The sequence below is a fragment of the Phlebotomus papatasi genome, chromosome 1, assembly GCF_024763615.1.
Source record: "Phlebotomus papatasi isolate M1 chromosome 1, Ppap_2.1, whole genome shotgun sequence".
Taxonomy (NCBI): domain Eukaryota; kingdom Metazoa; phylum Arthropoda; class Insecta; order Diptera; family Psychodidae; genus Phlebotomus; species Phlebotomus papatasi.
The window spans coordinates 9,435,980-9,451,932 of record NC_077222.1 but is presented as its reverse complement, the minus strand read 5'-3'; the positions used below and the strand labels follow the sequence as shown (position 1 = coordinate 9,451,932).

The following is a 15,953-nucleotide window of genomic DNA, read 5'->3' as shown; positions in this document are numbered from 1 at the left end:
TTCATTCCGGCAGTATATCTGGACCTGGTTTTTTTGCACCTGGTTTCCCGAACACACATGAGGCAACAAACTTTTGACACCTACTGTAATTCAGACTTTAAATTATGCTTACCATACATCATATTACTTTTCAATTATTTTCTAATAAAGAATAAATTTTGATTTGGATTTTGGAAACTAAAATCGCTGAGTAAAAGACAATTCATTTTGAAGACTCTTAAAATTTAGGATCCTGCTTATTATATAAAATTAAAGACCTTTGAGAATGATGATAAATCTTTTGATTAATTAATATTTTATAATTTTAAATTTTAACAATGTTATAATTTTAAAATACATTTTAAAAAATTAAAAAGAGCACAGCAGAACAGGTATAATAAACGAAAACATAATTCGACTAATTTCGAATTTTAGCTTCCTTTCGGGTAAGTTCGGTAAGGTAGTCAGCCAATATTTCTTTTTTTTTTTTTCAAAGAAAAATCTATGGTTCACGAGTAATTTTTTTTTGTTATCCATGACATGTACTTAACTTAATTAACTTAACTTAATAAGGCTTAACTAGATAATTTAACATAGGACTGGATTATTAAAGATAAATAACCTTAGGCTCTCAAAGAGCAGTGAAATTGCTCTCTCTTTAGGATCTTGAGATTGGGACTTTCGGGAACTGGGTTAAACCTCTAGTCTGAAAACCGCATAATATAAATTTACAGTAGACGTAGACTCTCGCTAATTCGGCTCCTTTAACGTCGGGCTATTCTTTAATTTCGGGCAGTAGTTAAATTTGAAAAAAGTTTGTTGGCATTTTTCGAGTTCGATGATTATCGAATGAAGCAAATAGGCTCAAATTTGCCATGCTTTATCCCACTTGTAATGTTATTTTGCATTATTAAGGGGCTTTCATGAAATTTACAATTAACTCATTCAGTCAATGTACCAGAAATACTAAATTGGAGGATTTGTTCATTAATAATTAATTAATTATGAATTCATTAATCTTGAAGACATGTGGCTTTAGCAGGATAGTGTGACATGTCATATAGCCTATGAAATGATGCAATTTCTTCGTAAGACATTTCCTGATTATGATTTTCTCTTTTGGTGATCAGAATTGGTCCGTTAGACCATGTAATTTATTAAGACCATTACTTTTTTTATTCGGTTATTCGAAGTCACAAACCTAAAGAAAACATGCCTACATCCACCTCTGTACATTAAAAGTTGAGTTTTAACACTAATTTATCGAAATTTAGCCACATTTGTCCAAAAACTTAATGAAAACCTTCGACGAAAGGATTCATGTGCCAGCAAAGCTATGGACGTTAATTACTAAATTCGATATTTAATACATAAACCCTATTTTAGTTACTTTATTTTTCAATTTATAAAAAAATATAATTGAGAAAAAAATGTGTTTTTTTATTTAATTTAAATCTTGCGTAATTTATGGGACACCCTATATAATATGAGGCAGAAAAAATAAAATTAAGAAAATTAAAAATGAGAAAAATAGTTACCAAGAAAATAATTCAAAACGATTTCTTATACGAAGCATGCAGTTTGTCCAGATTGAATTAATGTGTTATTTTCATTCTATCAAAGTTTTTGACACACAATCGTGCTACAAAATGAAACATAAACACACCACAAAGAAAATTCTGTTGTTTTTCGACAGAAAACAAATTCCCACAGCAGAAAATATAAAAAAACGTTGACCAGATTCAAAAAACCAAAATGTCATTTTGTCCCCACGTCAGCCGGATAACCCTCTAAAGTTATTTTTTTCTTATGTCTGTTCATAATTGTAAAGTAGAAGGTTGAAGGAATCTAGAATATTTTTTGCAAGTCTCTAGCTAGTTGCTATGTAGTAAATATTTAAACTCAAAAATGGCGAATTTTTAAATTCTCAAATTCAAATTTGATTTTATTTATTTTTTATACTTCCAATTTTTTTTAAGCAAACCCCTTTTGGTAATAACAAGTACAATACTCATACGTAATATTTTTCATTAAAGCGAAAAATATTATTCATTGGTATTGTCAGAAAAATTACTTGAATTTTTGGGCTATTTTTGTCCCTATCGTTCATAGAAGCACAAAATACACCAAATCAGACTCTGTTGGACTTTCCAAGGTTAGATGTAAGACTTATCATTGATTATGTTTCTCAGTTTAATTTTTATTGTTGATTATTGTTGATTTGACGTCCGTAAAAAGTGTCTCGTCGTTAAAGGGATAACGAAGAGTCCAGTGTATTTTATTGTTTTGAAATTTTCACCTTTTTAAAAGATTTAATTTATTTCTTTTCACCGCTAATATTAAAAAAATTAATAAATGGATCGGATGAGATTATTTTTTGGATTTTCAATAATCTCAATCTCAAGGAAAGTTGTTGACCCCTCGGCAACAGCCGCATCAGCTGTTAAATTGAGGTTATGTTACTGTAAAGTGTAAACATAAACATGGGATCAGTTCGAGCGTTAAAAGGGATAAACGTGTTCCAGAGATTCTTCTCCGGCAAAATCACTGGCCGTCAGGCTGATTTGATGGCCAGGAGTCTGCCGAAGAAGAAACCTCTGCCGGGAGTGAAAGACATCATTTTGGTAGCGTCCGGAAAGGGAGGAGTTGGCAAATCCACGACTTCCGTGAACTTGGCAGTGAGTCTGGCGCAGAATGGTCAGAGAGTTGGTCTCCTGGATGCTGATCTCTTTGGTCCCTCAATTCCGCTCATGATGAACTTGCAGGAGACGCCTCTTGTGGATGATGACAATCGGATAATCCCTCCTGTGAACTACAATGTCAAGTGTTTGTCCCTGGGGCTTCTGACAGAGATGAAACCGGCAATCTGGAGGGGTCCTCTGGTGATGTCAGCCACTGAGCGTCTGCTAAAGGGGACGGTATGGGAGCCTCTGGATGTTTTGGTTGTGGACACTCCTCCAGGCACTGGAGACATTCATTTGTCTCTCATGCAGAATGTTCCCATTAGCGGAGTTTTGCTGGTCTCTACCCCTCAGCTAGCTGCCCTGAGAGTTACCCAGAGAGGTGCTGAAATGTTCCGGATCCTCAATGTCCCGATTTTGGGCATTGTGGAGAACATGTCTTCAGTCAAGTGCAAAAATTGCGGGGAAGAAATCTCGATTTTCGGGCAGGAAACTGACAAAGTAGCTGAAGAAATGGGAGTGGAAATCCTGGAGAGGATTCAAATAGACCCAAATGTCATGACAGGAAGCGATACTGGGATCCCCGTGACGATAGAGGACCCGGAATCTGACTATGCAAAATGTTTTGGGAGACTGGCAAAGAGATTATTGAAAAAACTGGAAAAATAAATCTTTATTTCTTCTTTTTCTTCTCCTTCCTGAACTTTTTGCTCTCCCCGGACTTCTTGTTCCTGTAGAAGGGCTTCTCTTTGGCTGCAATCTCTTTGTATTTCCGCTTGATCCTCTTCTGGAATTCTGCATCTTTGAGCAGATCATCGACGATGCTCCTCTTCTTGCTCTTCTTCACGTGCTTCTCCTGATGATAGTCCAGCGGAGAGTCCAGATACTGGCCAACTTGGAAGTACTTGGGCAGGACTTTGAGGTCATTCTTCTTGTAGAAATGTTTGGGATCGAGAACTGATCGCATTTGCAGGACTTTCAGATCATTCTTGATCTCATCAGTTACTTCCGTTGCTGGCAAATTAAACCATTCCTTGCCCTTCTGCTTCTCCCTCATTTCCTGCAAAAATATCCCCCTTCAATTCTCCCAAATAAATCCCCCTCAAAAAAAAAATTCCCAATTCCCGGATTCATCAGATTACTAAAGGAGTCCTCATTTCTCGAGTCAGATCCTCTATCCCCAAGTACCATCATTAAATTTTGCATGTCCCTCCCTGTCCGGAAAATCGCTTCTGTCCTTCAGTTCAAGACAGGGAGGAGCTTCCTGTCCGGCCGACTTTACAACGCGACTCTTGGAATCTAAAAAGTCGCGCTAAGATTTCGACTGGCGATGGTTTTTCCTCGGGGAATGAGTCAAGAGAGGATCCAAGCGATAGGCTGTCAAATATCTCATCATTTGATTCCCCATTCCCTTTCTCCCCAATCCCAAAAATCCCTGAAAAATCACAAACCTTGTTCAGCTTCTTCTTTTGGCTCCGGGAGTGTCTCTGCAGAATTTCCTGATTTCCCGTCTTCAGCAGCTCCTTTTCTACATCAATCTTCAGCAGATCTCGACTCTGAGTGTCCACGGGACTCTTGGTGGAACACAGGGCACTCTCGATGCCCATAAAGGCGCAGAAGTCATCGAGTTCATCCTTCTTCGGGGTTTGTTTTGATTTCTTGGGAAGGTCATCAGAGAAGAGTTTGCCTGGAAAACAGAATAAATTACCACTTTGTCTACGAAATTCCTTAAAGGAGGCTTACCTGTGAGTCCTAGAGACTCAATTGAGATACCAGGAGTCAAACCAAGGGACATTTTCACCTAGAAATTGCAGATTTCCTCAAAAATTGAAAAAAAAATCACAAGCGCGTGGCAAACATTTTTGACAATTGAGTCCAACGCCATCTAGTGCAGAAAATTCTGGAACCCAGTGGGCAACCCAGTTGCATTTTGAATTGCATAGTCACCACGAACATATATTACATGTGAAATGTATATCAAAAATTTATGTTTAAAAAATTTCAATTAATTTAGACATTTAGAGATTCGGCTGATTTGTTTAGCTGATTAAAAAATAAATGTGCGTAGCTATTCACAAATTCAGAGTTAACTTTAAAAAAAAGCTCCTAACCGTGCAAACAGACGAAATTCCCACGAAATAGGGTAAGTGTGCCAAATTCCGGCCAGCTTGCAATTTCGGCCACCTATTTTGTTCCTCGAATTTCCATGAACTTTTAGATTTTACGTACTCTAGAGATTATACAATGCAAAAGAATAACAAAAAATGTAGCTTTGACAAACGAGATGAAGTGAAAAAGACATTGGAAGAATTCCCGAAGGGCAAGGAACTATGAGAGTGAAGGTGGCCGAAATAGGGCACCAAAGCTATGTCTAAATTTTTATTCATTTTAAAATGTATTAAAAGTGATTTTAAAGTAAATAAAGACGATAAACTGTCTACAATGTTCTAAGCAACACTCCTAAAGTAGAAGGAATGAAAAAAAATCAATTTCTATTAAATATATTTTATTTCAAACTTGAGACTTTGGCGCTTGCATGCAAATATGCCGAAATTTGGCACACTTACCCTATTTAATTCCGGATGGAAATTCCCATATTGAACTGTAAAATTTTTACCATCTGCTCTATCGCTCTATGCGCCTTTGGTGGACTTCAAGCGCAACACAAAAATGCTCCGAAGTTTTGAAATTCAAATTGTGTTTTTTTTCCGAATATAAATAACGGAATGCGTATTTAGAAGATATTTCACATACTTTATTTTATTAAAGTGGCTTTCTTATACCACAAGGATATTATTAATCTTATTAATATTATCTATTAATACATTTCATGGAAAATGATTTTAAAAAAATCTAGGGAAATGATTACAAACGTTGTTATACTGAAAATATCTCGTCAAAGACCTGCTAAAGTGGATAAATCAACGACTGGTCATGGATATCTTTGCTGATAGGACCTATTGATTAATTGCAGTTTATATTTTTGCATCAAATAATAAGAGTCACTTAGAATATGGAGATTAAATAACTTAATATGAAACTCATGCGTATTTAAAATTTTCTGCTTCAAATATTTTATCTCACGACTTAGGTGTTGTCTTTTATACTCAGTTATTATCGTGACAAAGTCTTTAAAATAATATATTTAATAAATAGATTATACGGTTCTGGTTATACCTCTAATCACTAAACTTCGACAGGTCTTACTATTTTTTTGTATTTCTTAATTTAAATTATTTTGTCCTTTACAGTTTTTTTTTTAAATTATGGGACTTATTGAAAAAAATGGTTTGAATCTGGTTTTCCAATAATTTAAACCTCCTCTGAAATGTTATGATGAATATTTTATTCAATCCAGAAACTCTTAAAAAAATTCCACACTTTACAAAATTTATTGTAATATCATTATTCGTTTTCAAATTTGCTCTTAAAATCAATTTTTCAATCACTATAGTAGATCTTACAACTTTTTTTCATATATTATTTGCTCAAAAACACTCCAAACAAAATTTTCAGAATTTTCCAGAAGCAAAAATCTATCTCGAGGAAGATAGCTTTTTGCCTCGATGGCCATTATTGCAGTTGAATTTCAATGAAGTTCAATCAAATTACGTATTACGATACAAAATGTTTATTTTTTAAATTATTTTTGTTAAGTTTTCAATATTTTACCTCAACATTAATTAAATTTTAGAAGAATACGTCAAAATAAGTCCCTCCAGCGCATAGAATCAATTTTTTTTAAAAGAATTTCGCAATATTAAGCAGTAATCTTATGTATATCGACGGCTCCATTCCATACTATTCTAAGGCGACTTGGAATTATATTACTCCGACAGATATGTTATTCCTGGGCCCGAGATCTACAAATGGTGAAAATTTGGTGGTCAGCCGGTGTTCGGGTAACGAGATATTCAATTTTTTCGAAAAAAAAATTACACGGGCGGCATAGGAAATCGCCAACTTCAAATGACTCTCCTGAAATGTTGGCATTCTGAGATAGAATAGTATGAAATGGAACCGTTGCGTTGATATAAAAGGTAGAGATTGATACATAAAGCAGAAAAATATAAATTGGCGTATTTGGTGATTCCTTATATAAAATAATTGTGATATTAGTCTCAATTACTGTTTCTGAATTGCAATTTTGGATGTTACTTGTTTTTGACGAGATATTTTCAATATTATTCACATTTTCTGACAATCTTGCTGAATATTTTGTCTCAAAGTAAAGTAGCTAGGATATAAATCCTACAAAAAATATTCTTGATGGAGAATTCTGTGATTCTCGATGATTTAGAAATGCAAAACCATTTCATAAAATTGAACACTTCACCCTCCAACGGAAAATCATCATTTGAAATTCAAAATATTTGAACGCGTTCGGGCAGTTTCTTGCACTTTTCCGTCTCTGTGCACGGTAACCGTAGTTGTAAGTGGTAAGGATTTTATTTCCTGGGAGATATGTTATTCTAGTTTGTATATTTCAATTGGTAAATGTGAAAAAACTAAAAGTATGAGTTTAAGAAGAAAAAAAAAGGAAGATCGCCTGTGGGCGGTCTTATCGGTTCAGACTTTAGACGTAAAATTTTCAAAAATTACCGAACCTTTTATTTAATTGTTTTGCTTGTTCTGGTAAAAGATATTATTGTTTTGCAATATATCGTCAGTTTAATCAGCATTTGTCGTAACTTCTTTTGCTCGTTTGCGTGGCTTGTAATTTGCAGCAAAAATGTAATATTTCTCACTAAAATGTTCACAAACTCTTCCAAATATCCAAAGACAGTGCGAATAATGCAACATTGAATCATTTTAATTCAATATTTGTGAGAAAAAAAAGTAAGAAAAAATCCTGCCCATCTGTCATTAATTCAAAACAAAAGAAGCGACACAGCGCGCAAAATTTATCCAATAAAACTTATGAAATAAAAGCTTTTTGGGGTAGGGATAACAATATAATTTCCTAATTTAGTCAAATGAAGGCGCTCTTTATCACAAGAATAATTTAAATTGATATAAATGCATTTTTAAAAATTGTCGTAACTTTTAAGATCTCCATACATTGGAAGTTATGGCTTTATAAACGATGTAAGTTACGATAAAATCTTATTATGTTTCTTCTAACATATATCTCAATATCTCAGCTTTTAAATCATTTTATTAAGATTTTCTCGAGTTAACTTACAGTTTATTAGTGCCACTTTTATTATTTTGACTCAAAAGTATCGCATTCGGGGCTCATTTTTAAGAAAAATAATGCTGAACTGAAAATTTCGTCTCCTGAAAAGTTGTTAAAAGGAAGTTACGACAAATGTTGATTTAACTGACGAATTTTAATCATGGAAAACAATTGAGATTACACGAAGACTGTCCAGAATGAGTAAAATGTTCGATTTTTGCGAATTGAGCGAAATTGATAAAGAAACAGACTTCAACAGTGAAGCTGAATTCTCTAATTCGTCCTTTAATGCCCCAGTTCGTGAAATAAAACCAGAAGATGAGCAATGTATTTCAAAGGACCTTCAAATTATACAAGAAGGTGACGTTTTTATAGCTGACCTGTTACCTATTCGGTAAAAATCAGTCTTATTGCCATACCTTGAGCTTCATTAACGTCTAATTCTAAACATTCTAAATATTTTTTTCCTAAAAATTATCATTTTTTAGATAATCATACATAATTCATCCACAAAAAACGTTTAAAATTAATTTATTTTACTATTTGTTCCCTATTTTTCAATAAAAATATTTCAGTCTTTTAATGCCATAAACAGAAATGACCGCCTCCATGCGGTCTTTACCTTTTCTCACCTGGTGCTATAGATGGCAAATTTCATGAAATTTCACTGTAGTCTCCATCTACAATAGGCGGAAAAACGTGAAATTTCGCCCAAAAAACATGATAATGAAAACGGATGGTTTTTTTGAGTTTTGGACCATTAATTACTCTAGATAAAATTATTTTACTACTTTTTTGCATATTAAAGAAAACACTGTTACAGGGTTAAAATTGGAGTAAAATGTCATTTTGAGTTTTAAAATGTTAATTTGCTATTCTACTTCATTTTTTGTTTCGGATTTCGTAGTGTTAAAATTGGTAAAATTAAACTGATATGTAATGCCTCTATGTAAAATATGTAAGGTATCTGTGATCAGTCAGACATGTATGCATTTCCCACCGGGAGATGAGCGGGAGATTTAAATCAAACGGTAAAACGTGTACTCTATTTTTCAGTCTTCCATAAATTGAAGAAAATAATATAAAAACCACATGTTATCTTTCTTTGAATAATTATCAAAAAAAAATCTATAAATTTTAATAATCATTCGCTGGCTAAATAGAAAAATTTGCACGATGAGGAATTCTAAACGACTGCTCCATGGACATTTCGTTTAGAATTCCTAGCAGTGTTTGCCATCCCCGCCACCCTGTGGCGCTGGGTGCGGCAGCCGTGTCAATTTGTTGTCAGAGTTGTGTCCGGATCGTGAGAAACTGCTTCGCGTGTATTTTCCTCCCTTGATTTTTGGTTGTTCCACTGTATTCCTGTGAAAACTCTGCAATGTCTCGTGTACTCTAACTCTATCTCTAGCTCTTTGATTAGTTGTTTAAATTGTGCGAGTACCGCCGAGGCTGAATCCGTCAAAAAGAGGTGAGTGCAGACGTGGAAAAATGTCTGGAATCCCAAGTCGCGTTTTCTCCAGACCAAACTCTCCTCTTGCTCTCTCTTTCGCTTGGAAACTCAAGTGGATGATTAATCGTGTGTCTCGTGAATGTTTTGTTGTGAGTCTGGTGGCAGTTTCTGGCTGGAAAAGGCCTGGGAAGGGTCCAGCTGATTGCGCGGAACCTTTCTCATTTTTGTGGAAAGAGAGAGAGCGAGAGAGAGGAAAACACACCCTCGCTTTGGTCGCCGGAAAAAGGGGATGGGTATTCCGGCCGGGAAATTTTGACCCCCCACGCGTCCCAATCAGGAAAGATGATCACAGTTGGCGCAGCTGAGAATCATTGCAATTTTTGTTTCTGGGTTGGTTATCGAAGGAAGTGCCTGGGGCGATTCTTATCGCGAACGAGAACGGCAAAATGGGCAAAATGGGTGGGTGGATAAGAGAGCAAATAAACGAAATTGAATTATTGAGGGGAAGAAAGGCCAGATACCAAAAGAGAGACGTTATGTAACTCCTGCAATTTCTTTGGAAGCCCCAGTGAATAGTTCTCATCTCAATCTGGATGCAAGTACCGCGCCTGGAGGCCCTCATTGTGGCCAGGGAAAAGGCAAGTGCCAATGCATTTAACGATTGAGAGTTCAAGACGAAAAAAAATCGGGTCGTGGAGAATTATTGGAACAAAACCGCAAATGATTAAACTTTCTTTCAAACGCCGCGTTTTGCTACAATCAGCGATTTGTAACTGTAAAGTGGAGAGATCTCAATGACTGCCTCACCCAGAGAATTCTTGTTGAAATCTCACGGTGATGGCTTATGGTTCTTTAGGGATGCGAGATAGAAAAAAAGATTGTTTACTTTACTTATTGCAAAATTCAGGGCTGGAGTCAACCTTCAAGATCGGTTGAATTTGATTAGATTAAATGATTTGCTCCACCTGTCGGTAATTCTTCGAAACCTTACTGTTCGGAAGAATTTACGATAAAGTTTAATTTAAAAAATACAGCGTTATAATCGTTATAATAATTTACTAAACCGGCAAAGCTATTTTTTTAAAAGTATTGAAAATAGCATAGGGAAAATAAAGAGATCAATTTGTTCCACCTGTCGACAATTCCTTAAAACATTAATGTTCGTAAAAGACTTGGCATTAAAACTTATACTAGGACGAAAAAAGAAACTTTAAAATTTAGCGGAACGCTTTGCGAAATGCTCGAACTCGTGACTTAGATGCAATACTGCAAAAGTACTTTCGCATCATTTACCGTTTACCGGTTCTCAACCGATTTGAACTGATTCATAAATCACTCAATAGATTCCCCGAAACAGTTTTAAAAGCAATAGAATTAATTTTCGCATAACAATTAGTTATCGGTTATGAACCGGTTCATTACCGGTACAAAACCGATTGGAACCGATTCAGTTTTGGTGGAAATTCCAAGACCTTTCCAACGAGCCCAAACATGACCCCATTCGCTTGATAAATGCGCTCTATAGGGACTTTTTAAACTTTGACCTTAAAAAACCGTTATTAGGAATGATTCAACGGTATTTTCGTACAGTAGACTCTCACTCAATCGTCTCTTTTTCATTCGGGCGACAAATTTTGTTGACAATTTTCACGTTTAATTATGAAGCTAATTCACTCAAATTCGCTGTAGTTCTTCCTATTTTATCGTGATTCTTTATAATTGAGCACTTTTTGTGGAATTTACAAAAGCTTTGACGCTCAATTCTATCGCTAAACCGGATGACATTTTGCCCCATATTCCCGATTGAGAGAGAGTCTATTGTATGAGGACGAAATATTCGCCTGGATAATCTCTAAAACATATCCAAAAATGAAAAAAAATCGCACGACGCGTTTTCGAGCAATACCAAAAAACACAGTTTTGGAGGGGAAGGGGAGCGATGGGGGGAAAATGAGGGGCATGTTAACGATCCTTGGGTCGACTTATGGGGGGTCCACCGAAGGTCTCAAGTCGCTATCTCTTACCGTTTGACCTCTAGAGCTGATGACAGCCGAACGGAAAAATGTTCAAACAGCGTGACGACATTTCCAAGAAATCGTCTGAAACGTGAAGATTTGTTAAGAAAAGTGGTCTCCGGGGGGTGGAAGGTGGAAATTTAGGGGGGGGGAGGTGAAAAAAATCGAGGGATTATATATAGGGGAAAATACTCTAGATTGGACCACAAATATGAAGTTCAAACTTGATGAATTTTTTTCTGCGAAAATCGAAAATGAATCCCAATTTTTATTACACCAAAAAAATCTCCAGTTAATTAAGATCCCATGCTTATTTCATTTACCATTCAAAATCCCTTAGTTTCCTTTTATGTGGTAAATAAAAATACTACGTCGATTTGGTCCAAGGCATGATACAATTTTTGCCTTCGAATGTGACGATACATGCCTTTGAATCTAGAATTTTCTCGGAAAATATTTCTATCGAAACACTAAACAATCTATAATTGATTAGTCTGAGGTCTAATACACTCACTGAAACTATTACTACAGAGAATAACAAAAAGAATCTTTTCCAATTTTTCAGAAATACTGCTATTCCAATAGGAATAAATTGTTTGAAAAGCCATAATATCGATATGACAACCCTAAAATACGATTGTAAAAAGAAAAGGGTGATACTTCATGCCCTTGTGAAGTCAATAAACTGAGGTTATTTTGTTTCCGGAAACAAATAAAAATAAAATTTTGGAAATTGTTTCTTAAATGATATCAATCAAATGTCTTGCCTTTTTGTGATCCTGCAAGATCACCATGGTGAGCAATGAAATAACTCTAGTCACGTACCGATTTGAAGACTTTTAAACATCTTCATCGGACCATAATTTTCAGACTCTCAAAAAAAAAACAACACATTACACTATCACCATTCCGATTGGGGTGAAATGAAAATAAAGCTGTAAAATTAGCTATTTTCCTCACAATACAAAAATAATCCTACTTTTAACTAAGTAGGGTAAGTGTGCCAAATTTCGGCATAGTTGCATGCAAGCGCCAAAGTCTCAAGTTTTAAATGTAATATCTTTAATAAAAATTGATTTTTTCATTCCCTCTACTTAAAGAGTGTTGCTTAGAACCTTGTAGAAAGTTTATCGTCTTTATTTACTTTAAAATTATTCTTAATACATTTTAAAATGAATAAAAATGTAGACATAGCTTTGGTGCCCTATTTCGGCCACCTTCATTCTCATAGATCCTTGCCCTTCGGGAATTCTTCCAATGTCTTTTTCACGTCATCTCGTTTGTCGAAGCTACATTTTTTGTTATTCTTTTGCATTGTATAATTTCTGGAGTATGTAAAAACTAAAAATTCATGGAAATTCGAGGAACAAAAAAGGTGGCCGGAATTGCAAGCTGGCCGGAATTTGGCACACTTACTCTACATACGATGCATTTAGTCAGCAGCGACGGTGAATTTATTTGCTTTACTCAAGGGGGTGACATTAGCTCTGACAAATGCGACCGATTTTAGTGTAATTTTTTCCCTGTTTTCGTATACATTTCACGAGATATCTCCAAAACTACGTAGGTTACCAATTTAGGGTTTTCGGTTGCGTCTTCGTTATTACATTGGCTTTTATCTTGTATTAGTATTTTTTGCTAATTCATTCTACAAAGACAGAAAACAGCTAATCAACTCAAAAGTTTTTTCGGCTTGCTAGAAACATATGGGAAACATAGGAAATGTCATGCCCCTGGCTTTACTACTAGAATCCTTGAAGATTTTTCGAGCGCAATGTGAAGCAAAACATACAAAAATGTGAGATTGTAGAATAATATATGACATATTAAATGGCGGTAGTGTTGCTTCGAATTCGAAGGCATGAAATTCTTAAATTCGAAGGCAAGGTATGGGTGGTTTTGCAAGTTATTCACCACCCACAAAAATGGTATCCTTCTCGAGAAAAACTATGTTGACGATAATCAACCTTAATTAACCCTTTATCATTCACACTAGTCACGTTTTTCCAAAAATCATTTTAAATAGGAAAAAACACATGTATAAAATTCAATATTAAAATGAAGCTTTGAGTCCATTTTCAATTTTTTCTTATAAAATCATAAAAACGAATCACTAGGCCCTCTATTTTTGGAGGAGACTCGTAATTGATAATAAGCTAACTAATATTTGATAGAAATGTGTAAGTTTTTTAGAAAAACCAAAAGAAATTCACAATATTCGAAGGCATGAACGTTCGAAGGGAGAGTACTTTCCCCTACTACTGCTCTATCCGTAGAGTTCGAGCAGTAAAAATAATTAAATTCGTATGTGGTGAAAAGGGCTTATTTTTTCGGTTGTGTAAGTACTTTTCGCCACTCATTTTTCCAAGCATTTTACAAGTGGCGCACCTCGCGGATTAAGGTCGAAACAGGCATGATTTTCAATTGATTTTTGTTCTAAATAAAAACGTGCTAAAAAGCACTTGAAATACTCTATAATAATAATTGTCTGAAAAAGCACTGTTCTGTGCAGGGGCATGACATGTTTCTAGCGAGCCGAAAATTTTTTTGAGTTTATTAGCTGTTTTCTGTCATTGTAGAATGAATTAGCAAAAAATGCAAATACAAAATGAAAGCCAATTTAATAACGAAGAGGCAACCGAAAACCCTAAATTGGTAACCTACGTAGTTTTGGAGATATCTCGTGAAATGTGTACGAAAACAGGGAAAAAATTACACTAAAACCGGTCGCAGTTTTCAGAGCTAATGTCACCCCCTTGGTTCTGTGTATTTTAGAGGTTTTCGAAAGCTGTTGATTCTTAATATTCAATTAAAAACAGGTGGCGAAAAAGTGTTAAGAAAGTGGCGAAAAGTACAGAAACGTGCATTGTTGCAGGAAATGTATTTTTTCAACTCAAGACAACGGAAAGTCTCCTAGCTCAATAGATTGATAATGCTTCAAAGCATCTCTGCACACAAAACTTCTTTTATTTCGATAAAAAATATAAAAATTACAAGGGTATCAAACCTTAAGGTGGCAAAAAGTACTTACTCCACCCTAGATTGAACAGTATAAAATTAGGCGTAGCTTCCTCCACCACCTAGCGGAAATTTAGCAAAGCTTCGATGTTCAGAAGTTTTTTAGAACTCAATTTTTCTGTCAATTAACTCAAAAAGCGAACGAAACTAGTTAATTAGAAATGTAAACAATGATGGATTAACCATGATAAAAATATTATGCTAAAATATTTTCTTTCTCAATCCTCCTACAGAAAATAATCCGCGGGTGTAGATAAAAAAAAAAGTTCTTTATTTTTCTTTCTGAATGTTGTATAACGTGTAATTGGAAAAACCACGGGGAAATTTGTGTGTGAAGAAATTTATTTCCGGTTGGTGGAGTTAAGAATTAGACGTGCATGAGCGAGAGTAATTAAGTGAGTGAGTGAGAGAGGTGAAAAAATGAAGCCGCGGAAAGGCTTTCTTTTCATTTTACGATTATACCCATTGAGTTGAGAACGCGATAGTGCAAAAAAATACTTCTGTAAGCATCATAGGTCAAGTTCCACCGAGTTTCATTTTTCACAATATTACAACTCTCCAAGAAGTTATTATGTAAAGTAAAGAGCGAGAAATTTTATTGTATATTCAGCATTACTGATAATCTTAATTTAGTAGCTTGTGCGCTAATTTGCATTGTAATTAGTACAACTCTTGCTATAATCTCATTTGGGAGTCAAAATAATTTTCGGTGAATTTCTGTTGAAAATAACAAGACGTTGAAAGGGACAGTTAATGGACTTGAAGTTTATCTGTCGCGTCGTTTAAATTAAGTCTTTATATTTTGATTGGGGTTTTCCTAAACTTTCTCAATCTATTCATTCGTGCTGATAATTATGTACAAATTTATTGTCTAATATACCCTTTTGTTAATCATTATATTTTGCATAAATTATTTTTTATAGTACTGAATGAATTTATTGCATTTCGTGTTAATGTAGTCGGAAGAAATAAAACATTTTGCAGACAGGTTATTGAACTGCCAATATGACTAATTCACATATATTTGCACTCTGTGCTACTTAAGTTTTCAATATTTATTCTCAGTGTATGCCGTTTTTTTCAACTCGATTATATTAGATCATAACAAGGTGATAAACAACGATAACTTACTACGGATTAATCTTTTCAGGACCAAAGTGATTCATTACTATTCCGTAAGGGGAAGAGGGGCACCTTTGAATTGGGATACTTTTGAAAATGTACTTTGTTCCCTATTTACAATGGTTTTGTAAAGCTAAATAATATTAAAAAGAGGTTAAAAAGCCCATTTTTAAAGCTGCCCCAATTTAAAATTGTCCCACTTCCCCCTAACACATTTTTTACTGATTCCAGTATAACAGGCTTTTTCCTGACAAAACTTCTGAAATTGTTTTTCTTAACTGAGATTCTTCAATATTTTTATTTTAAAATACGTTTCTTTACTTTGGAAATTAATTAGTACAAGTGCAAAAAATTGGAATACAGTCAATAAAATCTACATTGTAGGATTAAAAAAGGGATTTTGGAGCTATTCCAATGTAAAAAAAAAACATGTTTTTTTTAGGATTTTACTGTTCTGAAGTGCTTCTGCATTATCGACTTTTTCTTTGTGGTGGTTCCTGTCTCGA

General features: G+C 34.7%; 3 protein-coding genes and 1 non-coding gene across 4 annotated transcripts in view; 2 read left to right on the top strand and 2 right to left on the bottom strand.

The window, feature by feature from the left end:
- Nucleotides 1-2,462: 2,462 nt before the first annotated feature.
- Nucleotides 2,463-3,343, top strand: LOC129798715 (iron-sulfur protein NUBPL). Its single transcript, XM_055842009.1, has one exon. The coding sequence runs from the start codon at nt 2,463-2,465 to the stop codon at nt 3,327-3,329; it is 867 nt and encodes a 288-aa protein (XP_055697984.1). The 3' UTR covers nt 3,330-3,343.
- On the bottom strand, nt 3,316-4,545 carry LOC129798720 (deoxynucleotidyltransferase terminal-interacting protein 2). The gene is made up of 3 exons (XM_055842015.1): nt 4,404-4,545; nt 4,112-4,347; nt 3,316-3,720 (listed from the first exon to the last, which is right to left on the bottom strand). Exons 1-3 carry the CDS (start codon nt 4,453-4,455, stop codon nt 3,334-3,336), a joined length of 675 nt encoding a protein of 224 aa, XP_055697990.1. The 5' UTR covers nt 4,456-4,545; the 3' UTR covers nt 3,316-3,333.
- LOC129800134 (small nucleolar RNA U85) lies at nt 3,789-4,061 on the bottom strand. The gene has a single exon (XR_008751606.1). It is a non-coding gene; the product is annotated as a small nucleolar RNA U85 (small nucleolar RNA).
- Nucleotides 4,546-9,104: 4,559 nt separating the features above from the next.
- Nucleotides 9,105-15,953, top strand: part of LOC129798710 (serine/threonine-protein kinase GL21140) — a 30,397-nt gene continuing 23,548 nt past the window's right edge. The window contains exon 1 of the mRNA XM_055842003.1: nt 9,105-9,310. The gene's annotated coding sequence lies outside the window, so the exon portion shown is untranslated. The remainder of the gene's footprint in view (nt 9,311-15,953) is intronic.